This window comes from Hemibagrus wyckioides, linkage group LG13 (assembly GCF_019097595.1).
Source record: "Hemibagrus wyckioides isolate EC202008001 linkage group LG13, SWU_Hwy_1.0, whole genome shotgun sequence".
In the NCBI taxonomy this organism is placed as follows: Eukaryota; Metazoa; Chordata; class Actinopteri; order Siluriformes; family Bagridae; genus Hemibagrus; species Hemibagrus wyckioides.
In genome coordinates, this window is record NC_080722.1 from 25,699,442 (window position 1) to 25,725,134 (window position 25,693).

The window sequence follows — 25,693 nt, forward strand, 5'->3', positions numbered from 1 at the left end:
GTGATAAATCTTACTGCCGTTGTGTTAGCTTGAAGAGACAAAAATGTGAGTCATGTCAAATCTATGAACAAGATCAACACAGAACAAGATAAAGTTATAGCATTTCTGTATACAATACTAGAATAAAACAATTTTATAAGTTTTGGACATATCAGCAACTCTACACATAAATAAATACTGTTCCAAGCATTTCTTCTATTTCTATACAGCTAAAATAATTTTAGAATTGGAAAAAAACTTAAAAATTATAATTATAATACTATAATAAATAAATGTATCTCATGTTTGTTTTAGTATTTAATTTACACTTTTTATGACCCAAAGCTTGCAGTCACCTGACCATCACACCCATACATGCCGAGACCTCCTTGCCCAATATCAGAGCGTGACCTCAACACATTCCTTGTGGCTGATTGGCCAGCAAAGTAAAAATAAATAAAGAAATAAATAACAGCAAAGTAGAGCCAGCTCTGTGTAGTTTCAGAAATGGGAACATATGGGAGTAATACTCAAGTGCCTCTATATTTTGGGTCATATTGAGCATTATAATATGTGCTTTAGAAACTTCATATTTTAAATGATATTTAAATGATCTGAATATTATAATTCTGTTTAAATTCTAAGCGGTGAAACTTCATTATGCCATCACGGCTTATCCCCAAGCGAGAAACTATAACATGACCTTCAGAACAGTTTTCAGCCACAGTTCCAGAAGGCAGTTGTTCATTCATAAACTTCAATGCCTTCATTAAATGCCTCATTTAATGACGCACTATACAGTTTGAACTAAATGACAAAATTCAGGTCTCAAGCAACAAGTGTCGTAACAATACTTTTCTATACTTGAATCTTGAATATCTTGAATATCTTATCTGCTTATTCTATGCAGTGTCACAGGGAGCCTGAAGGCTATCCCAGAGGACTTGAGAGACACCCTGGACAAGGTGCCAAATCCATTGCACATTCTTACGCACACCCTGGACAATTTAGTGATGCTAATCAACCTAACCAATCCAGCCTGTCTTTGGACTAGGGGAGGAAAGCAGAGAACCTGAAGAAAACTCCACAGCACAAGGAGAACATGCCAGAGGAATCAGACTCCCATCTCCAGAGGCAAGCGTGCACCATATAGAATCTGTTTACTCCAAAATATTACACTGCATTTCAAACTGTGTTGCAAATAGCTACATTTTACACTTCGACAGCAAGAAAACATCAGAACTGATGTGCATTTTTAGCCCCATTATTCATGTTGAACTTGACATCCAGTACCTTATTTGCATGTTCCCCTTCCTGTCGCTGTTTTTCAAGTCTTTTTTTTAAGTCGACATGCTTTGTTGGGTTGACATGGAGCAATGCAGGGCTGCAACCCCACTGAGCCACAGACAATATGGATAATGAAGGAAAGTGACAATAAAGACAACGGGTGGGCTGCACCCTCTCAGTGCTGCCACGAGCCTAAATTCATTCATCCACCCTCACACTGCAGAGATCCATCCACCAATAGTGTCAGCTTTCTTAGATGCTTAATCCTTAAATGACTCATCGACTAATTGTGGAATACTCGGGGTGAACGGAGCACGCTGCGAGGATTAAAAACACCACTGTAACTCCGACATGCCATGTCTAGTCAAGGTTCACAATCTCTTTCATTCCCTTTCTGTCATCGCCGTCTCTCTGCATGGGGTAGATATTTATTAACATCAATCCCATTTTCGTCAGCTTGTCTTTTCAATTTAAGGGCATAATTGCAGATATAATTACATCACACCTAATAAAAGAATTAAGCAAATTTAAAGAAAGTGTGTAGGCAGGCAAAGTAAAAAAAAAGTAATTGGTTTTACTTTAGTACGAGCGAAGACAGCTTATGAATAAAACACACGAGGTTAAGGACGGTAATGCAAATATGAAGAAAGAGCAGACAGAGGCTTTGAAAATATTTTTTGCTTTAAGTGCAGCTCAAACAAAAAAAACCTTGCTGTCCGACGGTTCCCACCTCAGCCAAAATGAAATCAATTTGAGGCTCGTAGCCGCTGCCAGATCTATTCACAACAACAGATCATAAAAACAGTTCGGCAACAAACTTGTACAATTCATGACTGCAATCATGAAAGACGGCATGACTACAGCATCGTGGCCGTCTTCAAAGAATTCCAACAATACGATACTATTAATGGCCACTTTATTGATTTATTGATCAGTAAATCCATCATTGATGAGATAAAATAATCCTGTGATGTCAAGCACATCAACATTTGAGACTTGTTCTGATGTAGAATCTAATGTAGGTCTAATGCATTATACAAAGACCAGACAAACATGAACCGACTACTAATTCTGATGGTTTGTGGGCCAGAACTGTTTTCTTTAAGAGACTAGAGGACCGATCTAGAATGTTCCAGAAACCCATTGCTGTGTGCCCTCATGTGCCTGCAACAGGTTTAAAACACTGATGCTTGTCTAAAAGAACAAAAATGGGCCAGCTTCCTACCAGTTGAATGCCCTTATCAACCCCTGTCTGCATCATGTTTCCATCGAGCCTCTAGCACGGCTTGTTCTTTAGGTTTAAAAGAGAAAAAATTTATGTCAATACTTCTTTCTGGACTGGAATGAACTTCCCCTGACTGTCTGAATAGCTGAGTCACTGGCTGTCTTCAAACAAAGTGAAGACCTACCCTTTCACTAAACACTTAAATGACGATTAATTCATAGACCCTGACTTAATTAGCATAAGGATATGATTCTGATATAAAACACTTCTGTAAGTCACCCTGGATAAGGCCAAATTCTGTTAATGTGTCCTATTTACTGAGGCCCCCTGTGCCATTATTATGCCCTCCAGTCTTCTGAGAGGGCTTTCCACTAGATATTGGATTGTGGCTGTGGGGATTTGTGGTCATTCTGCCACAAATGCATTAGTGAGATCAGGATCTGATGACAGGTTAGGAGGTCTGGGGATCAGTCAGTGTTCCAGTTCATTTTAAAGGGGTGGAGTCAAAGCCCTGTGCAGGACACTTCTTTCACATCACTTTTGGCAAACCATATCTTCATGGACCTCATTCTGTACACAGGGGCATTGTCATGCAGAAACATGTTGGAGTCCTGTAGTTTCAGTGAAGGGAATTTATAATGCTACAGCATACAAAGACATTCTACAATTGTGTGCTTCCCAGGTCTGGTTTATTAATAACTGACATATGGGTATGATGGTCAGCTGTCCATACACTTTTAACCATACTTTGAGAGAATGATAGTCTCTCCTGTAATTAGACAGGTGTCCACATGCGTTTGACCACACTTTGAACGAACGGTCATCTCTCCTGTAATTAGACAGGTGTCCACATACATTTGACCATGCTTTGAGACTAGGATAGTCTGTCCTATAATTGGTCAGGCATCCACATACATTTGACCACACTTTGAGACTATTATAGTCTCCCCTATAGTTGATCAGGTGTCCACATACTTTTGACCACACTTTGAGAGTATGATAGTCTCCCTATAATTGGTCAGGCGTCCACATACATTTGACCACACTTTGTAAGTATGATAGTCTCACTTATAATTGGTCAGGTGTCCACATGTGTTTGACCACAATTATACATGAGTCTCTCTTATAATTGATCATCCACTCTAAACCTAACAAACCCACTAAACTAACTCTCACCCACTGTGTGCTACTCTGGTTAAACAGAGATGTAGTTTGAATAACGGAGTGTTACTGCACTTCCTTGAGGTGGTAAGGTTGGTTGTGTCTGTTTCGGTTAACGCTGGCGTATGGAGCGTCGTTACTGATCGAATGTGCCACTGTGCCTATAATAGTTGAGAAAGAAATGCTAGAAGTAACCAGATGCACCGCTGTGTCTCGAGTCAACACCAGCTGCAGTAGAGACTCTCAGAGTACTGTGGTAAGATGTTTAGAAGGCTTGTGAGCTCAAATATTATGAACCCCAAGCCCTTGAACCTCAACTGCTCAGGTATAAATGAGACAAATATAAGTTACATCTGCCAAATACAAAAAAAATGCAAATACATCATTATTGCAAGTCCTTGCTAATGTTAATAATAATTGCTAATAACCTGTGAATGATATTCTGGGAATTCAACAAATTACATCGAATATGTATAGAAGATGAGCAGCATTTATTTTGTTTATTTTCAGCAGGCAGAGCACAATATCGTATTTTCAGTCAGAGTGTAATACAGTAATCTACAGTAATTCGCCTCTGTAATTAGTACCCAATTACTGACGAATCACAATCTCCCTCTCCCTTCTGAGTTACACTGATATGATCTAATATTTCCTATATTATAGGATTATTCCAACTCCATCATCTATCCATCAAAGCACACAATAAATAAAACACTCAGCAACTTAGTACCTGAGTATGTTCACGATACACACAAGGTAACAGCGCAATAAAGATTTCCAAGGCCAGCTAAATTAGTGCTTTGATTTGAGACAGCAGATGAGTCCTGTTAAATGAAGCACTGCCTTTCTTTCTAAGGAGGATTATTTCATATCACGTTGCTGAACCATTCTCACTCGAGCTGTTTATAGGATTTTGTTAATTGCGTATCACATTGAAACAAACAAACAAAAAAATCTTAGCTAAGTTGAGAAATTAGAGAAGTAATGGGACTGAGAACCCAGCAGACTGTGATTACTTTTGCTTTAATTAACAGACGTCATTTACAAATGAAAACATAATGACTAATGGAATTCACGCTCTGAAAGACCCAGGAGTGCCCGATACATAAAAAACGACAAACCCTCACACACAGAAAGCGACGGTGATGAGTGGAATTTGAAGTGGAGTAACACCGCGTGTTGTCCAATTGTAAAATCCTTTCCGTTTCATTCAGGAAAGAAAACTACTTCAGGTTATAGACAAGAGCCAAGACTTGAGTTCCTAGGGGTAAAGACGACCGGAATTGTATTGGAAGGCTACAGCTTTTGCACACAAACATTGTGCCCTTGAGCAAACTAATTAGTCCCAAATAGCTCCTCAGCCGCCGACACACAGAGAGCTCCTGGCCGTCAACGCTCTCTGTTTCCTCTATAGAGGCCTCTCTTGGGATAGACTATATGCGCTCAGTGCTCTGTTTCCTCAGTAAAACAAAGATTAAAGATTTATAGGTGATGTAAAGGTCACACATATCAGCTATGTACAAAGAAAATGGCTGATATCATGGGGCACGCGTGTTGATAAAAGTTTAAAAAGCGGACCATCCATCATACATGTTCAGTTCGCTCGGATTACAATCTGGCTTGTCTGCAAAAATAAATAAGAGAGAACTTCCCAGCCCAAAGAAATAAACCAGAATGCGTTTTTTATATAAGACAGAATTGATGTTTGATGTTTTGGCCTATATTTCTTCAGTCGTGAGTCACCTAATCAACACGATTTTTCTGTTTGGGTGGGGGAAAAAAAATAATGCACTGGAGATCACGCACTTCTGTATAATTTGCACAATGTGTTAAACCTACTTTTGCAAACCAGTTCTATGCTGGTTACCCCATGCATGAATTTAAATAGGCCACAGAGCTGGTGGTACAGGTGTATAAACAGTGAGGTAAACATTCCAGTGAATTTACACCAAGGCTGTGTTTTTGTCATCAGATTACATAAAATCAATGATACCTGCTTGATTAATCTTTATTGTTATTATTATTCTGATTACATATACTATATTGGCAAAAGTTTTGGGACACCCCTCCAAATCATGGAGTTGTTTTTCAGGGGTTGGATTCGTCCCCTCAGTTCCAGTGAAAGGAACTCTTAATGCTTCAGCTTGTTCCTGTTCCAACATGACTGCTCACCAGTGACCAAAGCAAGGTCCATAAAGACATGGATGAGTTTGGTGTGGAGGAACTTGACTGAGTCCTCACCTCGACCCCATAGAACACCTCTGGGATGAATTTAGACTTCATGTTGGAACAGAAAACGGTCATCCCCAAACAGTTCCCACAAAGCATGAAATTGTCCAAAATGGCTGAAGCATTAAGAGTTTCACTGGAACTAAGAGGCTGAGCCCTACCCCTGAAAAACGACATCTGAAGTCAATGATTTGGAGGGGTGTCTCAATACTTTTGGCAATATAGTGTATGTTATGATGTAATATGATATGAATCATTATACTCCCACTTTTCTTTTTTTTTTACTCTTGCCCAGGTAATTTTAAAATGAAAAAAATCTAAATTAATTAAATAAATGTTCATTTTTCTCCTAGAATATAATTATTATATTCAGAGAAATAATCACCTTTCATAGTATTGACCAATTACCATTTTAGAATCTATTTATGCTCCATGATCTGTACCTGGATATAACTAAAGTTTTGATAAACCAGTGTTTTATTTAAAAACTCCATTTTCACTCTTTTACCAGCATAACCCTTCGCCCTTGGACTTTCATTAAATAAAATCATAGTTAAACCCATACTGCTTTTTTAAAAGGTTATAATCTTATCTGTACACAACACTGGCTAAATTATATATAAAACATCTAGTTTATAATTAAGTATATTTACTACTGAAAATTTGTAATCGTATATTGAACACAATTGATGAAATAAGACATTTTCAACCTGGCTGTCTCATGCACAATTATGAGTTATTTTCAAATGATATTTTTCAGCATTAGTGCCAAAAAAATGTAATTTGCACCCATTTCTGTTGTGTCCATATGGATCGTTGAATGTCTTGGTCATGTTCCTTGACAGTGGTGTTTAATATGAAGCTCATATGAAAGCAGAAAGGAATTTGTCGTTTTGAAAGTATGTTCGTTTTTATCTAGCCCACTAGAGGTAATATATTCATAGAAAACGTTTAATTTTTTCCACATAAATGTTTTCATGTTCAAAGTAAATGCTGATATCAAACCCATTCCTGCTCTCTGAGATGCTCCAAGTGTTTGTTCAGAAGCAGCTAAAGTGTGAAGGTGTTATCTTCATCCACTAAAATTCTGTGTAAGGTTATCCGACAGAGGGAAATACACACCGAAATCTCACACTGGAAGCCAACAGACTCATTTTTATATCAAACTTGTGGACAAAAATAATACATGTTTTTAATACCTATGTCCTGTAAGTCAATTTGGATCACCTGTGTTCTGTTAGAAAGGGCTAAAGCATCCTACTTAGGCTTCATAACCATGAGGGAATATAAAAATAACATAAAAGAGTTGTCTTCAATAATTCCTTCAATAATTCCTAGTCCCCTATGCTTCTGCTCAGAGACTAGTCTCTTGTGTAGGTCTTGCAGCTGAACCTCATCTGATGGTTCCAGTTTATTTGGCACAGTTTGAGCAATCATCATGCTTTGAATCATATGCTTTATATTCTGTGTTCAATGATCATCTGAGCTGGTTTAGAGTAAAGATGCAGGGTTCCTAAGGGGCACAACAAAGAAATCTCATGCCCTATCACTAGGAGATTCAAATTCAGACAATGCCAAAGCTATTCATGGAGAAAGAAAAGGGAAAATTGGCCATTCCTTCTGGGTGGCATTACTTTCTCCGCTGTCAATCAGAGCGAATACGAGCCTATCATGGGTGTGTGAGAGCACATGTTTGTGTAAGAGAGCAGATAGTGCTTTCCTCTGAGTGGGATGTCGAGGCAGAGCTAGCCTGTGGATGTGAATTGACAAGTCACTAAATTTAAATCCCTGCTATCGCCTGCAGTTCTGCCAGTCATGTCATTTACGGGTTTTTATCGATTGCCAACGCGCATTGTTTAAAAGTAAAGACACTCTTCACGTGACGAGTCAGCGAAACAGAGGTCTATTCAGATCAAACTGTGAATCATTTTCCACCGCTTTCACACAAAAATGCATTCGATGGCCAAGTCTTCTGAAATCCATCAACTCTTTTGTCATTTACACTCCAGCCCATGCACAACTCTTTCAAATACGAACACACCGCATTCAAAACAGAAGGATGGCAAAACTTCCTGTCGTTTAGCAGAAACCACATTGAAATATCTATAAATAATAGAAATAATCTTTCCCATCACAGCTAAGTGGTCTAAAGCAGGTGTTCCTTTCTTCTTCTTTAAGTAAAAAAAAGCACTTGAACTTGTTAACCCTGTGTTATCCTAAACCCCGGATAAACAGAATCCTGGGTTATCTGTAATCACCTGTCCCACTGCTCATACTATACCTGGGGTTAACCGTTAAAGGATATTGAAGCAACTTGAAGCATTTCCAATTTGTTCTTGTTACAAAACAGACAACAAAGTGTATTTTATCGACCTCGCTTCACTTCAGTCTGCAAAGTGAATAAGAGATATGTGCTATTCTATTCGTTTTCTATAACAAAATAATGATTCACGTTAAAAATCACTCGAAGTTCAAACAACTGAAAAGTTCATTATTTGTGTAATGCTCTTTATTGCTCTTTTATTGTTGTTTTTTTTCCCCTAACAATCGTTTGGTGTGTTTCGAGTGACTTTCTAAATGAGACTATGAAGAGTTTGGAGATGGGATATTATATGTTTAATACAATTTATGTTGATAATCTGGACTGCATGAAGAAATTCGAAAGAGTGGCTTCAGCTTTTGTCGCTTATTAGCAATTGAAAAAAATATATAAATCTATATAAAATAAATATATCTATATAAAGATACAGAAAAAATAAAGGATGCTGGAGTATATTGCAGCACTTTAAAGTGCAAAGGTTAAATTCTATAAGAAAATACTGATTTATGTGAAAAGTTTATGATTCATGTACGTTGTTGGTGTATTTTATGTCAGTGTGTTACGAGTGACTGTGTATGCTTCTAAATGTGATATGGATGAATATCCTTATTTTGAGACATGTATGAAATGTTTCGAGTGAATTCTGGAGATTTTGGCCAAGATTCATGCTGGCAATCCAGATGATATGAAGAGTTTTGCAAAAAAAAAGTAGCTTCAGGTTTAACTGTCAGCAATTGAAAATAAAAAATATTCCAAGGTCAAAAAGGAACAGACTTTATATATTTTTTTCCCCTTACACATCTTCTTCGGATGTCCATTATCAAGATGTCCTTTCTAAACCTGTAACAGCTCGTCATCTTTTGTTTGGTATTTTCCTCGGACCCTGATGATGGAAGCTGGCTGTTATCTCTAACCACTCCCATAACTCATATCATCCAGACACACACACTGCAAACACAGCATTGTTCTTTTCCTACTGATACATGCAACGAATTACCCAAACAACTGCAAATGGAGGAGTGTGTGTGTGTGTGTGTGTGTGTGTTTGGAGGGGGTTGTAAAGAAAGAAAAAAAAATCCATCAGGTGCTGCCATTTCAATCAGAAGCCGCAGTATTCCCATGCTGTACTTTCCTGCCAAGGCGGACTCATTGAAATGTCACTCACGCCAGTAAGATGGGGTTCATCAAATGGCTATATGGCAGTCTGCCTCATATAAAGGCATAAATGGCAGTCATTTACCACGATCTGCAACTAAAGGCTTCAGTTCGGAAGATAACGACGCTCCATCTGATACTCGGAACCGGGTTCGTTTAGAAAAAAAAAACCCGGGTTAAGGAATTAAAATATATATATATATATATATCTTCGTCAAGCCGAGCCTCTGTAACATCTGTTGGATGCACAACATCCACTTAGCCTTATTGAGCAGGATAAACAGGAACCGAATTCCGATCAGTTGCATGCTGTAAAGTGCTGACACACTAAGGCGAGTGACAAGCTCAATTCAATTGCCAGGCTCAGCTGGGGTTTGGGGGTTCGGCTGCTCCGGTCAGCTTTGGCATGAGGTGAGTTATGGGCTCTAAACCACTGAGCAGGAATCAACCCCCTGCAGCCTTACAGCAGGGAAGGTGAGAGTATGGTCACATTGCATCTGCACTGGCATTTCTGTTAACACAAACCTTAGAAAACAGTGTGTGTGTGTGTGTGTGTGTGTGTGTGAGGCAGCAGTGTGTCAGTCGAGTACACTCAGATATTCATCTAGGAACGAGAATGAGGATGGTGGAGATATGTTTGAGCGTACTACACATAAATATACCTCAATTAGAATGTGTGTGTGTGTCACTGTGGATGTGGGAAAAAAGAAAAGGCAAATAACATGTGTGTGTGTGTGTGTCTGAGTATATTTATGTGTGTGTGTGAGAGAGAAAGAGAGAGAGAGAGAGAGAGAGAGAGTCGCAGGTTGTCTGCTGCAGGCACCAGACTGAGCTCTCTTGAGATGCCACACATACACACACACACACACACACACACACACAGAGAGAGAGAGAGTGAGACAGCCAGATTACTAAAAGCGAATTGGACATACTGAGACAACCCGGAGACACACATGACGCATGCTGCCAGAACCAATTTCTCTTTGAACATATTTTGACCGTAACACAGAATAAATTTGTACAAGTTTAAAACACACCCCTCGAATGCTGCAAACATGTCGGATGTACACTACACCGGCGTGTGTCTTGTCACACGTTTAGTAATGCAAATCCAGTATTTATTTATATCTTCTTGCAAAACTGTTTAATAACGACACCAATGAGTTATGAATAATAGATTTAAAGCAGTGTTGCTACGTTAGCGAGTAGGACTGTCCCTGGATGCTGCGTATAAAACATCAGATTCGAAAATGCTAGCGATTAATATTTAAACAAAAGGACCAAACAGATAATCACACACACACAAACAGGCCCGTCAGGACAAATCTGAACAATCGGAGGACATTAGGCTTCCCAGGAGGACAAAAAAAACAATCATAAAAAGCACATGCAAATACGAGTGTCTAAAATCGTGCTTACGCTGTCTTTCTTTCACACGAAAAGCTATCAAACACGAATAATCATCCACTAATGCCTGAATTAACACGTTAAGCGATGTACTAATCACGCACTAACCTTAACTACGACGTGAATCTTATGAATTAAATTATTTATAGAAATTTGTCATATACAGTTCAGCTGCATAAACAAACACTACTGGATGACGGGGATTACTTTCATAATTTACACTGATCCTATTTATTGCTTGTAGGAAGAAATAATAATATTAATAATAATAATAATAATAATAATAATAATAAACACCAGTCATGTGATTTCAACCCATCATCCTCCATCCATTTCTCTTTAAATCTCTCTGTAGTACTAATACACGCTGTGGGTGGAACACTGCGGCACTAGGACCCAGGGCTGTTCTCCTTTACCCACAAGTCTGAAACGTTTATTCATTAGTGTTAGATAGAGTATGTTTGATTGAGTTTAACCCCTACGCGTTAATGAATCCATTAATTAACACACATGTACTAACTTCAGGTGGTCGTTATTCACGCATGACTTCATTATTAGTCGTGATTAATACATACCTTAACTCATTATTAGTTTATAATTAAGTTTATACTTAGTGCAGGGTTATTCGTGTACTGTTTACGTAAAAAGTTGCTAGTTAAGTAAGTTAAATTAAATGTAGAATGAAGGGGGTGCAGGTACCCAACAGGCAAGAAGGGGTGTGGCTTGTGATTGACCCTAAAACGTTACAATACACATCAGTTTACTGCAATCATTCAAACCTCCAGACTCCTGTGTGTCACGATCATGGACTCTTTAAGCTGCTCAGACAGTGAAGCCTAGCATCTTCCATGTGTTTGCTGCTATTTCATGCCTCTCTTTCATGTTTTCACAGATATAACCTGACCTTGATATGCCTAGTCCTGTCTTTTCATGTGTCCATGCTGCTAGATATCTGTGTATTAGCGATAACCTTAACCTCTGCTAGCTCTGTTTGTGTCGAAACCTTGCTACAGGGTTGACTGGTTGTGTGCTTGCCCTAGTTTTTTTTCCCCTGCTATATATGTCTCCTTGTTTCTGCAACCTTCAGCTTTCTGCATTTCTAGTTTAATTTGTTTACACTGGCATTGTTGGTTCTTCTTAGTTCCGGTTTATTTGTGTCTCGATTTTCCATTCTTCTTGTTCTCTTATTTCTATCAATAAAGCCTCTTGTGTTAGCATGTGTCCGGCTGGTTATTTAATCCTAGTCACATATTAAGTGGTACAGCATTAGCTTAGTGTACTTATTTTTAGAATTTTAGATATAAATATCTTCTAATAGTCGTTAAGAATTATAAGGAATGGAAACATGGCAGCTTTTTCTCAGAAACGTCTTTCTCTCGGCCCTGGCTCCATGATTTCTTTATGGAATTTGGAGCCGAGGCAGCAAAAAAACCTGAGGACTGCAAGATTTAAGAGCTCAACAAAGTAGAAACCATACATGGACAGAATAAAATAAGATGACGCATGTTCTCTCCGTGTCTGCGTGGGTTTCTTCCTGTTCTCCAGTTTCTGCTCATGTTAGTAGGTGGATTGGCTATATTAAATGGCCTCTAGGTGTGTGTAAGAGTGTGTGTGTGTGTGTATTTGTGTGTGTGCGTGTGTGTGTGTGAGTGTGTGTACGGTAGACCGTGAAAAACTCCCATTCGCCTGGATGAATGATCTAATAAAGCAATCCAATATTACAATATTACAAAGCAGACACGTCTACCAGCTTTTGCCAGCTTTGGACTGATCCAATTTGGCAGAGCAAACCTAAAGCTTAAGAAACCACTGTACTTTTAAGCAGCGCTTTTGATTGCCCAGGTCTGTGATTTACATTTTCTCACATGCCCCATAGTGCTAAGCACCACTACAAAATCAGCTCAGAGTCAAATGATTATCCCTGGTGGATGACGATGGACAATGATGACAGTGTGGTTCTTGTGTTGATGAACTGGTTAGCAGTAAGAGCTGTCAGGATGGATGGAAGAGGAGAATCTGGCATAGATCTGAAAATAAATGTGTGTGTATGTGCAGGTTATGAGTGTTTATAAGGGATGTCAATATTCGCTTTGATACGACATTTTTATTCTGAAACAGCATCGTCTGAGAACATTATGGACTTTAAATTATTTAAAGATTAGGATGATCCAGTGCAGTTTCATCTAATAACACACACCTACACTACCACTCAAAAGTTTTTGATTGCTTGGAAGTTTCCTTGCCCAGTTGTGCACCGAGGCTTCCCAGTCCGAGTTTTTCCTGCTCTGGTTAGAAGCAGTTTGCGGTGTTCTAGGAAGGGATTAGTTCCCAGCACGATAAGATGAGTTCTCACCATAACAAGAAAGACAGTACACAAACCCACTGAGTCTCCTGATGCTACAGATACTAAACTAACCTAAAGAAGGCCACTGTTATTGCTCCTTTAATCAGTACGAGAGATTTTATCCGTGCTAGCACTATTATGAAAGGGTTTTCTAACAAACAGCCTTATAAAAAAAATGAAGCATTTGGCAGACACCCTTATGGACTTACATTTTAAACAACTGAGGGTTGCTCAGGGGCCCAGCAATGGCAGATTGGTAGACCAACACCTTAACCACTAAGCTTCCACATTCCCCAACTTGATGGTTGCTGATAATGGGCTTCTGTGTGTAGATCTTTAAAAAACATCTGATTCATTTTATGTTTTTGTAATGGCTAAAAAAAAACAAGAACATTTCCAAATGATCCTAACTTTTGAATAGTGCATATAAAAAGGTGGTACTCTTAATTGACAGTGGTACTCTTAATTTTCAGGACCCTGTAATATGTAGGTCCACCAGCCAGCACTGTAATTTCACAGAAAGCTAAAGTTCTCCATCACACCAGGTCCCCGTGGATTTAGACGAAATCTCCAGTTCTTACTTCCTGATAATGAGCTGTTTCACAAGCTAACACTAGCAACATGGCTAACATCATGCTTGGGACCAATAAATCATCTTGAGCAATATAACAGGGATCGTTACACCTCTGTTGTTTATGTGAAGCAGCATTCAGTATTCACTTATTTATGTTTGTTTGATGGAGTCACGTTTGAGGCTTGAGGAATCGTGCTCAGGTTGAGAGAACCACCGTTATTGGGGTCAGGTTGCATTTTTGGTGCAACTAGGTCTGGAGAAGTGGATGTTATGGATGAATAACAAGGAACTGTGAAGAAGTGATGGACGAATTGGATGCAGGTATAAAGAATATAGTTCAAATCCAGGGTAACTTTCAGAGCAGCAAAAAGTACAACAAATTTCACCTCCTACATCGTTCTTATTAAAGTAGAGCTAGACAAAGTGAAGGATCTGATTAATTCAGTCATAACCCAGCATTATTAAAAGTCTTACATATATTATTGAGGTGTTAGAGTCATTTACCTGGTTTATTGGTCCCTAGCATGAAACAAGTTTAATTTAAGGAGAAATAATGTAAAAAAAACAGAGACATTTTTATCATTTTCATGATAACTACTAATGAGGCCTGAGGATCTTGTTTTACATTCAATGCATAGAAAAATGTTTTGATTTTTCGACTTACTTGACCCAACATTGAGAAAAACAAATTAATTGCTCCATTGCACCATGAAGCTGGATACAGAAAGACAGATTTAAACTTGACATGGCTTCCAGTAAAGCTGAAAAATGATGAACACATACAGATTGGTTATTAGTTTCATTCAGACAGGGCCTGGCTTTTATTATGTTTGGATCGATTGGAAAATTAAGGATGATGTAATATTTTAAGTGATTTTATCTCCAAAAGATCATGGCTTTATTCATTCACCAGCCACAGTAACTGTGATACAGCTGAGATGCTTTTCTTTTCGCCATGGATGTAAAGAGTTGCTGCATTTCTGTAGCTTTCTTTTCAGCTTGAGATTCTCCTCTGATTTCTCTCATTAACAAGTCATGTGCAGGACTATCAGATGTGTATAAAAATCCCAGAGGATCAATCGTTTCTAAAATACTCAAACGGATCTAGCTCTAAAAGCAACAGTGACACTTTGTCCTCCGTTCTGATGTTTGATATGAACATTAACTGGATCTCTTGCTCCGTATATCTGCACGATTTTATGCATTGCTTGGTTTGTCGCTCCACATAACAAGCAGGAGTGCAGCTGTTCCTTTTAAAGTGGCCGATGAGTATATTATGATGGATTGTTGTCGTGCCTTTTTTTCCTCGCATCTCAGACTCGCCTGGCACTGCCTACTTGTGATTAATATTCATAAAAGAAGTCCATGCATGCTCGTTAATATTCATTATCTCGACATCTCTCTAATAGTGTCGGGAAAAGACGTTTGCGTTTGTACCGTCGCTAAATCAGTCAGTAACCTGAGGGAAATGTGCGAGTGACCTGAGACGCGAGAGCCAAGTTGGTTATAGAGATTTATGTAGCAGGATTTGTGAAGGTTTGCAAGGCTATTTCCTTCATCTTTTTCATCCATGTGAAAGTGCATAAAAGTATATAATTATAGCGCCACATGCTACATGCTACTCAGTATAGATAGCAGTCAGCTAGCATGAGGTTTGGGGATGTGTCCTGGTTCCTCTGTGGGTTGATTTGATTGGACATTGATCAGCACAAATAAACTGGATGTTGAGAACGTCATCATCTTTGACGTTCATCATTTTGAGTGACATTTAAAAGTTTCCTTCTTTTTCCTTTTTTTTTTTTAAATCTACAACAACAACAATCGTTCTACATTCAAAAGCACACAATGCTGTTTCTAAATATCATGTCAGAATAATATTAAAGGGCGGCATAGAGTGACATGAATATATTCAGATGAAATGCTATAAAATATATTCGGGTAAATAAAATGTATTCAGGTATTCTGGCTGTTTCTTTTTCAATAATGCAGGCCAAGTGATGAATAAATATGGATTTTTACTTTGCAGGAATGGATAGGCAAAAATACACAATAATGTCAGTGTGGGGAGGGGAAAAGGTACACACACACACACACACACACACACACACTCACCACAGTGTCCTGGTCCTCAGCTTGTACAGTGGTCACGATGGTTCCTTTGACTGCATTGGGTGCCACCATGCCTTGATACAGGGTTTGGCTGAAGACAGGCGAAAAATCGTTCATGTCCTTTGCAAACATAGAAAAGAGAATGGAAAGCCTGATTAATAGCACCGTTAAAGAGCTCTCTCTCTCTCTCTCTCTCTCTCTCTCTCTCTCTCTCCCCCAAGCTTGCGATTGCAACTCTAAACCCTGGTACGAGCAGGACCCCATTACCTTGCTCCTCCGCTGCACTAAACAAAAATGGCATTTATTCAATAGCGGATCATGAACAGCATTAAGGATGTGACACTGTTTTACGTGCCCAGGGACTCGTTTTTTTTTTTTAAAAAAAAACCTTGCATGAGAGATAATTATAGCCTTTGAGAACGCAGAGAACATAAAAGTCAGTGACACTAGAAAGAAGAAGATGAAGAAGCAGAAGAAGAAGAAGAAGACGAGCTGAAGGGGAATAGCAGAGAACGTGACTTTTCACTATGAAGTTTATTTGTGGAGGACTCGGTGAAGGATCTGAGCAGCACGGCATTGTGAAATGAATGCTGATGAGGCAGACGGCTCGGCCCTCTCGCCTTCAATACAACACGCTTCTCTGAGTCCAAGGAGAGGCCAATGCAGTTCAGCTACCTAAATTACACACCCCTTTCCCCCTCACCGTGGCCCCTCCTGCAGGAGTTGGCCTTTCAAAGATGTCCTTGGGATGATCTGAGCTCCTGCCTAATAAAACTGAGCTGTTTACTCGGGTGTCAAAAATAATGGCGTATTGGAGAGCGTACTTTGGAATGAAACAGCACTTTTTTCCCTTTTTTCCTATATCTTTCTCATATCTGCAGGTGTGATTTCCTGTCAGAAATGAAAAAAACACAGGCTTTTTATTCTCTTAGACAAAAATAAATAAATAAATAAATAAAAGTGCAGCGAGCCGCTCTGAAGGTGTTAGTCTTCTGGTTATAGCTTTCCTCATCAGGACCGGCACCCCAGGGGCTCTATCACATCTTAATCACTCCGATATTACTCAGCCTCCATGCATCAGGTAACACACTCATTGACTGCCTGGACTTGTGCTTTCTCATTTTCCGCAGCAACTAATTATCAATTAGCTACGGCATGAAAAGGGGAGAAAATTAATAAACAGTCCCAGAACTCATCTGCAAAGACAATTAGCTGTTCTTTTGAGACTAAAGGGAACATAACATGCCCGCTGCCTCGCCGCACGCGGCACGGCTTTGTGAATGTGACGAAATGAGCTAAGGGGAGCTCCTGTGACATGAACAGAAGCCAAACAGATGGCGGGCGGAACAAAAAAAATCACTTCATGTGAGGAAAATGTGGTAAATCGTGGGGATTTGACAAGCATTTTTATTTGAAGTTTGAAGAAAAATATGGCTAATCTCATTCACGGGTGATAGAGCGAGCCTTTTTGGACGCCCAAGATTAAAGAAATTGAAAGATGGTCTGAGGAGAAGGAAAAATTAGCAGGGACAACCTGAGGAATATCAATCTACTTGAAAAATATCTCAACAGTGTTCTCTTTCAGTTGCTGGTACTAAACCCAGCAGCTGCCCTTCACTGAGGGCTAATTGGCATTCATCATGGGTCTGATGTCTCATCTCCAGAATCCTTTGGCATCAGGAGACCACAGCGCTAAGAGAATTTTGTAAAAATGAATGGCTACTTTTACACACAGCATACAGATGCACTGCTTTACTGGAGTTAATGCATATTAGAGCCGGACACAGGAGAAGGGGATATAATCTACTCTGTTTTAATAGTAATAATAATAATAATAATAATAAAATAAAAATAAGAAATAAAATGCAAATAATAATAATAATAATAATAATAATAATAATAATAATAATAATAATAATAATAAAAAGAAGAAGAAGAGGAAGAACATGTTTTTTTTAATTAATAGTTAGTTCATGATATTGCCTTATATATGCCTACAGTATATATGTTTAAATCCCTAATGATCAGGTCAGGGGTGAGATTGTCAAAATCCGATAGAGTAGGATTATAATCCGTAACTCCTCTATAACAATATGCTGAGTGTGTTAAAGAGATGTTCAGGAGGAGCAGATTGTAAATGAGTCCTGGGATGAGTCTTTATGATTACAGCAGTTCTTTACTACAAATCTGCAGCAACCAGGTGAACTGTTCTGTGGAAGAGCAAATAAATTATGCTGAAGATTAATTTGTCTTCTTAATGAATAAAAGTAGAACAGCTTACGGTGATGGTGACTGTAATGGTGGCTAAACCAGGTGGCATGCTGCCAGAGCTGTCCACTGCCTCCACCACGAAGGTGTGTGTGGTCTCCTCAGGAGAGAGCTTCTCAAAGTCCAGTGTGTGCAGCACCTTCAGCTCTCCTGTAACAGGGTTTAGCTCAAAGAGCTTCCTGGCCTCTGGAGTCCTGATACGGTAGGTGATGTTTGAGCTCAGGTCTGCATCTAGAGCCTAAATTAAGAAAGACAGACAGAGCAAGAGAGAGAGAGAGCACGAGAGAGCGAGAGAGAGAGAGAGAGAAAGAGAGAGAGAGACAGTTGAACAAGCATGTACAACACAAAAGAGCCTTACAAGCAATTATATTAAACACAAAGTTAGTCAAGACTGATTCAGCCAAAAAATTATGTAAAAAAGACTTTTTTTCTGCCTTTCACACCTCTAATTTGAGAAAACTTAAATATATTCTCCTAAATCAGTGATAAATATGAGAGAGAAATTATCGTATTAACTTTCTAAACCTCGGCTTTCTGCAGAGATATTGTGCATATTATGGAGATAAGGAGCCAGTTTAATACAGACAGAGAAAAACTGGCTATAGGCTATGAATAAAGATAGATTTAAAGACAGACAGGGTTAATAGTTATACTTTTAAAATCTATCTATCTATCTATCTATCTATCTATCTATCTATCTATCTATCTATCTATCTATCTATCTATCTATCTATCTATCTATCTATCTATCTATCTATCTACCTACCTACCTACCTACCTACCTACCTACCTACCTACCTGTCTGTCTTATCTATCTGTCTGTCTGTCTGTCTGTCTTTATATCTGTCTGTCTTTATATCTATTGCTATTAAAAACATATTCAGTTAAAAAAAAGCAAGAGAGACGTTACACACTATATAGTATAAAATGTCTGATAAATCCACCATGTGAGGGTTTTTACAGGCTGCTACAGTATATATATATATATATATATACACTATATTGCCAAAAGTATTCGCTCACCCATCCAAATAATCAGAATCAGGTGTTCCAATCACTTCCATGGCCACAGGTGTATAAAATCAAGCACCTAGGCATGCAGACTGTTTTTACAAACATTTGTGAAAGAATGGGTCGCTCTCAGGAGCTCAGTGAATTCCAGCGTGGAACTGTGATAGGATGCCACCTGTGCAACAAATCCAGTCGTGAAATTTCCTCGCTCCTAAATATTCCACAGTCAACTGTCAGCTGTATTATAAGAACGTGGAAGTGTTTGGGAACGACAGCAACTCAGCCACGAAGTGGTAGGCCACGTAAACTGACGGAGCGGGGTCAGCGGATGCTGAGGCGCATAGTGCGAAGAGGTCGCCAACTTTCTGCAGAGTCAATCGCTACAGACCTCCAAACTTCATGTGGCCTTCAGATGAGCTCAAGAACAGTGCGCAGAGAGCTTCATGGAATGGGTTTCCATGGCCGAGCAGCTGCATCCAAGCCATACATCACCAAGTGCAATGCAAAGCGTCGGATGCAGTGGTGTAAAGCACGCCGCCACTGGACTCTAGAGCAGTGGAGACGCGTTCTCTGGAGTGACGAATCGCGCTTCTCCATCTGGCAATCTGATGGACGAGTCTGGGTTTGGCGGTTGCCAGGAGAACGGTACTTGTCTGACTGCATTGTGCCAAGTGTAAAGTTTGGTGGAGGGGGGATTATGGTGTGGGGTTGTTTTTCAGGAGCTGGGCTTGGCCCCTTAGTTCCAGTGAAAGGAACTCTGAATGCTTCAGCATACCAAGACATTTTGGACAATTCCATGCTCCCAACTTTGTGGGAACAGTTTGGAGCTGGCCCCTTCCTCTTCCAACATGACTGTGCACCAGTGACCAAAGCAAGGTCCATAAAGACATGGATGACAGAGTTTGGTGTGGAGGAACTTGACTGGCCTGCACAGAGTCCTGACCTCAACCCGATAGAACACTTTTGGGATGAATTAGAGCGGAGACTGAGAGCCAGGCCTTCTCGTCCAACATCAGTGTGTGACCTCACAAATGCGCTTCTGGAAGAATGGTCAAAAATTCCCATAAACACACTCCTAAACCTTGTGGACAGCCTTCCCAGAAGAGTTGAAGCTGTTATAGCTGCAAAGGGTGGACCGACGTCATATTGAACCCTATGGATTAGGAATGGGATGTCACTTAAGTTCATATGCGAGTCAAGGCAGGTGAGCGAATACTTTTGGCAATATAGTGTATATATATATAAATACATGCAGTGGTATTCTAGCTGATTTCACATGCTGTTCTTCCCTCTTGATGAGGCAGTGCATGAAAAGGATTAGGAAACTTGGCTATATGAACTGATTTAGATCACATTTATACTGAAGTCATATCAAAATCTGATAACAAAAAAAAAAAAACTTTTAGGGATTAGAGTCTTTTCATCAGCTGTAACACTGAAGATAAATCTTTATTCAAAACACTGTTGCATCATTTTTTTAAAGTATTTTAAATATACTATAAGGCTTCCCACAGTGTTTAGCTCCACATGGGTTATCGGCTTTCTAAAACCTGCTTGTAGCTAAAAATTGTAGTTACATTTCAACGAACATTTAGTCAACTACACAACAAACATGAAAAGATAAAAAAAAGGTTATAAAGCTGTAAAAGATAACTAAACCTGCTCTGCTACAGAACTTCAGACCTGTATTTTCTTCTCACTGATGTAAAAGCATGAGACGATCTGTTATTTACAGGGTTTATAGTTATACATTTTAATCTACTGTCTGTCTGTCTGTCTGTCTGTCTGTCTGTCTGTCTGTCTGTCTGTCTGTCTGTCTGTCTGCCTGCCTGCCTGCCTATCTATCTATCTATCTATCTATCTATCTATCTATCTATCTATCTATCTATCTATCTATCTATCTATCTGTCTGTCTGTCTGTCTGTCTGTCTGTCTGTCTGTCTGCCTATCTATCTATCTATCTATCTATCTATCTATCTATCTATCTATCTATCTATCTATCTATCTATCTGTCTGTCTGTCTGTCTGTCTGTCTGTCTGTCTGTCTGCCTATCTATCTATCTATCTATCTATCTATCTATCTATCTATCTATCTATCTATCTATCTATCTATCGTCTTTTCCTAATTTGTAACCCTATTCTTATACACAAGTCCTGTATACTCTGTGCTTCTATCTCGTGTGTCCTGTTGTTGCATGTGAGATTTCCCTTGTGATTGTAACTCAGGTTTATTCTTCTTGTTTGTGCTTTTTCTTTCCTTTTTTGTCTCTTTTAAATCAACGACCTGCACTTACATCACTCTGTATAATCTGTCAAAAAACAAAAAAAATATGGTGGCTTATTTTCCAAGTGTGGGCCGGTAACTAAATCCCGTATACATGGTAAATACTCACAGCTGGAGGACACAACACATCGATCACGCCTTATTAATATGTGGCAATGCTTCATTTTCTCATTCCCTTTCTGTTACTAATTCATAGCCACGACTTAATGATCTCATTCCCATACATTACTAAGTCATGGCCACTCATTAAGATCTCGTAGGAACATGTTAATAAGTCACGGTCACGCATTAGCCTAGCCGTTTCTCCATCACAGCTCGGTATATTTACAGCATATCACTAATGCTATTTATTAGAGCCCACTGGATAAATTCTCAACATGCTCCTTAGTATGAATGTTTTATATCTAGCTTTTTTTAGATGAAATATCATTGAGGTAATACATATACCAAAAATAATACAAGGAGAACTAAAAATACCTGGAATAAATCATTTAAAAAGAAGAATCTTGTTTGAAAGCATAAGAGAACGAGGATTTACAAAAATACTTCCAGAGAGCTCACAGAGACAGACAGGAAGTGCATCTGTGACAACAGGGTAAAGTCCTGCTGCAGCTCAGAGAAGAGTTCAGAATGTCAGAAAGCTTTCAGCTAAGTGTGTGTGTGTGTGTGTGTGTGTGTGTGTGTAGGAGAGCATGACACAGACAGAATGGCCACTAATCTCTGAAAGAGATAAGGCTGTCGGCGAGGCCTCCCAGCTCGTGTCATTGGAGGTCTGTCACTGATGGAATGATAATTTCGTCACTGCGGTATAAGAATCGGCCCTCACACACACACACACACACACACACACACAGTCCATATGCAGCTAGGGGATTCTAGCAATTACACACCTGTGATAGGCTTCAGCTGATAAGACCAGATTCCTGCTCTCAGATGAGAAAACATTTGAGAACAACAGCTATGTGATGATGAGGTAATGAGATAAAGAGAGGAGATATTTATTCCGCACAGATTTGGAGAGAAAAGCCGAAATTCTGCCGCAGTCTTACATGGAGTCGGGAATCTCTGGTTACAAAGTCATTTTGAATTCTCATTTCTGGAGACGTACGTCGATCTGATATGAGCCCGAAAACGTGAAATCGCTGCCGGTATCAGATAGAATTTGAAATATTTCCGTCTTGTTTTGCAACCTAGCGTACGGCTAGCTAGATTTGAAGCACATTACTATCATGGCTGTGACATTTCTCATAACCTAGCAACGGAATCTGGAGCCTGGTGATCTGACAGTGTTGGATCGGTATCTGATGTGAGACGAAAACGTGGGAGCGGAAGTAGTTCTGAGAAAGTTTCAAAGGAATAAGGTGAGATATCTGGGTGTGAGAAAATAAATTCTAAATAGTTCCCGTAAAAAGACTCCAAAGTCACTAACTGGTGCAGGGAGGAAAGAAAAAAAGTGCTTTAATAGACAGAAGTACAATAAAATTGATTTGAGGATTGAAAGTAAAATCAACATCTGCCTCCACTGCTTCTCTCCAACATCGACTTGTTGACATTTGATCCTGGAATGCGTTTTGCTTTTTTTTTTTCCTTCCTTTTTTTGATTTTATTACCTTATCTTGAGCCTTCGGGTAGCACAAACCTGTCTGCCCAAGGAGAGCTTTGATCTTACAACTTTCACAGATCTGGCGCTCTTATCATCCGACCGAGACGAGGCGTAATTTAATCCGGTGCTTTCATACAGAACTGTGTGTGATCGTTAGAGCAGCGGTTAAATGATCAAGCTCGGTATGAAGGCTACAGGAGAAATAGTTCTCATTGTCTACATGCACGTACTGACCACTTCATTAAGAACACGGCTGTTCGTTTATGCAAACGTTCGACTGGCCAATTGTGTATCAGCAGGGTGATCGTCCAATATTGTGGTGGGAGCAGAGCGATCTGCTAATCATGAGGCAGCAGAACAATCTGCTAATTGTGTGGCAGCAGAGCAATCAGCCAATCATGTGGCAGCAGAGCAATCAGCCAATCATGTGGCGTGTAGATGCACGGAAATAGCTTCAGTTAATGTTCATATCAAACATTAGAAAGGAGTAGAAAGGAAATGAAATGACTTTAACTGTAGGCCTGTTGCTGGTTTGTTGGTGCTGGATGTACTGGTTTAAGTATTTCACTTCACTAACCACTCTTTACAAAGGTGGTGAGCAGAAAAGCATATCAGAATGAGAACACTGAGGTGGATGGACTACAACAGCAGAAAACAAACATCAGTGTGAACTTCTGTCAGACAAGAACAGGATTCTGAGTAGACTCTCACCCAAACTGGAAGTGTGTGTGTGTGTGTGTGTAGTGTGAAACTCACAGTAAGGTTTAGGATTCCCATGTCTGGTGGGCTGTTCTCGGGCAGAATGACGCTGTAGGATGGCTGGGAGAACAATGGACTGTTATCGTTTATGTCCAGCACTGTGACGGAGAGTGTGACAGAAGATCTGCGGGGGTCCAGCGCCGCATCCCACGCCTCCACCAGCAGCTCATAACGCTCCCTCTGCTCTCTGTCTAGAGCCACCTCTGTCCAGATGCCTCCGTTGGCACTGATCCGGAAGAGTTCGGGGTGGCTCAGCAACCTGTAACGCACCTGTCCGTTCACTCCCAGGTCAGGATCCGTTGCCTGTATACACACACACACACACACACACACGTATGCAAATGAAATGCTTCATTCTCTGTGTTTGTTGTTTCATTGTGCCTTTAATAAGCTTATTTTAACACATCATCATTTCTATAGTAACAGATAACACACGGGGACTCTGATGATGCCACACCCCACAACAAAACATGTATAATTGTTAGTATGATGACATTTTCTGTTAGTTTTGTCTGCAAATTTTATAAACTCCTGGTAACAACTCCTTTTTCTTTTTCGTACTTAACTTTTAACTTTAAAAGAGCAACTATTCGCAGTTGTACCATCAGTGATGACAGGAACTTGTTTCTTGGATATTTTACAAGATTTAGCCTAACCACTAATGAAGCAAAAGCAAGATTTGACATCATTTAATATATTATCATTAACAAATTGCTGTGGTGTGTAAGAGGAACATCAATAATACTCAATTATTGTGTTGAGGAAAAAAAACTAAAGCAAGAATGTTCAGAAAATGAAAGAAATGTTTTCCTTAATTAATATATGATATTACACATGAAGGTTATCTGGCTTTACTTTGAAACATGAAGTGGTACTAAATTAAGGCAACTGGACTGTATCTCTCTCTCTCTCTCTCTCTCTCTCTCTCTCTCTCTCCAGAGAGATCACTGATCCGGACCCCTTCTGCTCTCTGGAACTTCTTGATCCATCCTGATGCCCTACTTCTGCTTGGAGTCTCATCACTCTGAATCCACTCGCTGCTGCTGAGGATGGAGCACATGAGCAGCCTGAGATATAGATACATGAGATGGTACCACCATAATAGAAACCGTGAAGGTAGCTTTTGGACCGCAATTAATATGAACAGTTTTGCATTCAAGGTTTTAACAAAAAAACAAACTTCATGTTCTAATTCTATCTCCTGGATACACTTTTTGACCATATAGTACACATTTGATTTATAATCACACCAGATACTTGAGGATGAGGATGAGTCTGTTTCATCTCAAGGTATCTTCCTCATATCATCTAAGGGAGTTTTTTTTTTCTTTTTCTCACCACGATCACCTCTGGTTTGCTCATTAAGTATAAATGTAAAACTTCTATAGTGAGTTTGATTGAATGGAATTTCTCCACAGCAGAACTGATGACGCTCCTTTACTGAGTCCATTCATTAAAATTCCTACTACTAGACATGCAAGAGATGTCCCAAGAACAAGTGTTCAATCAGCAGCCCAGTGCATCTGTTTGGTCCATAGAAGTAATGAATGGTTCACATATCTGCCTCAGTGGAATGATCAATAACGGCAGCAGCAGCAGCCCTGAATGCCTGCAGTGAACCAGTGGGTTAAACACTGACAAGTGTATAGCACCTGTTCTGTTCTGTTCTCTCTCTCTCTCTCTCTCTCTCTCTCTCTCTCTCTCTCTCTCTTAAAACCAGGCAAAAGTTTACCAGGATTTACTTTAAAACTATGCATATAAAGTGTTCAGAAAGACTCTTCTTTCCCATATACAAAACCAGGACAGCTTTCTGTGCAGCATGGAGAGGATTTAACAGCATTTTTCTTTCAGGATTTTAAGACAAGAGAGTGGCAGCACTATTCATTTGGTATTGTTTTTAGTGTGTGTACTTGAAAGCAGCTCGTTGGCAAGCAGGCAAAATAGCCACTGTTTTTCTCTGATAAGCTCTGCATTGGAC

General features: G+C 39.4%; 1 protein-coding gene across 2 annotated transcripts in view; it reads right to left on the reverse strand.

Annotated features, from left to right (window-relative positions):
* The window catches only part of pcdh15b (protocadherin-related 15b), a 199,149-nt gene that overhangs the window by 55,646 nt on the left and 117,810 nt on the right, over positions 1–25,693 (reverse strand). For both annotated transcript variants that reach the window (XM_058407184.1, XM_058407183.1), the window contains 3 exons: positions 23,713–24,018; positions 18,072–18,296; positions 15,794–15,910 (listed from right to left, as the gene is read on the reverse strand). In XM_058407184.1, coding sequence (XP_058263167.1) covers positions 15,794–15,910; positions 18,072–18,296; positions 23,713–24,018 — 648 coding nt within the window. The remainder of the gene's footprint in view (positions 1–15,793; positions 15,911–18,071; positions 18,297–23,712; positions 24,019–25,693) is intronic.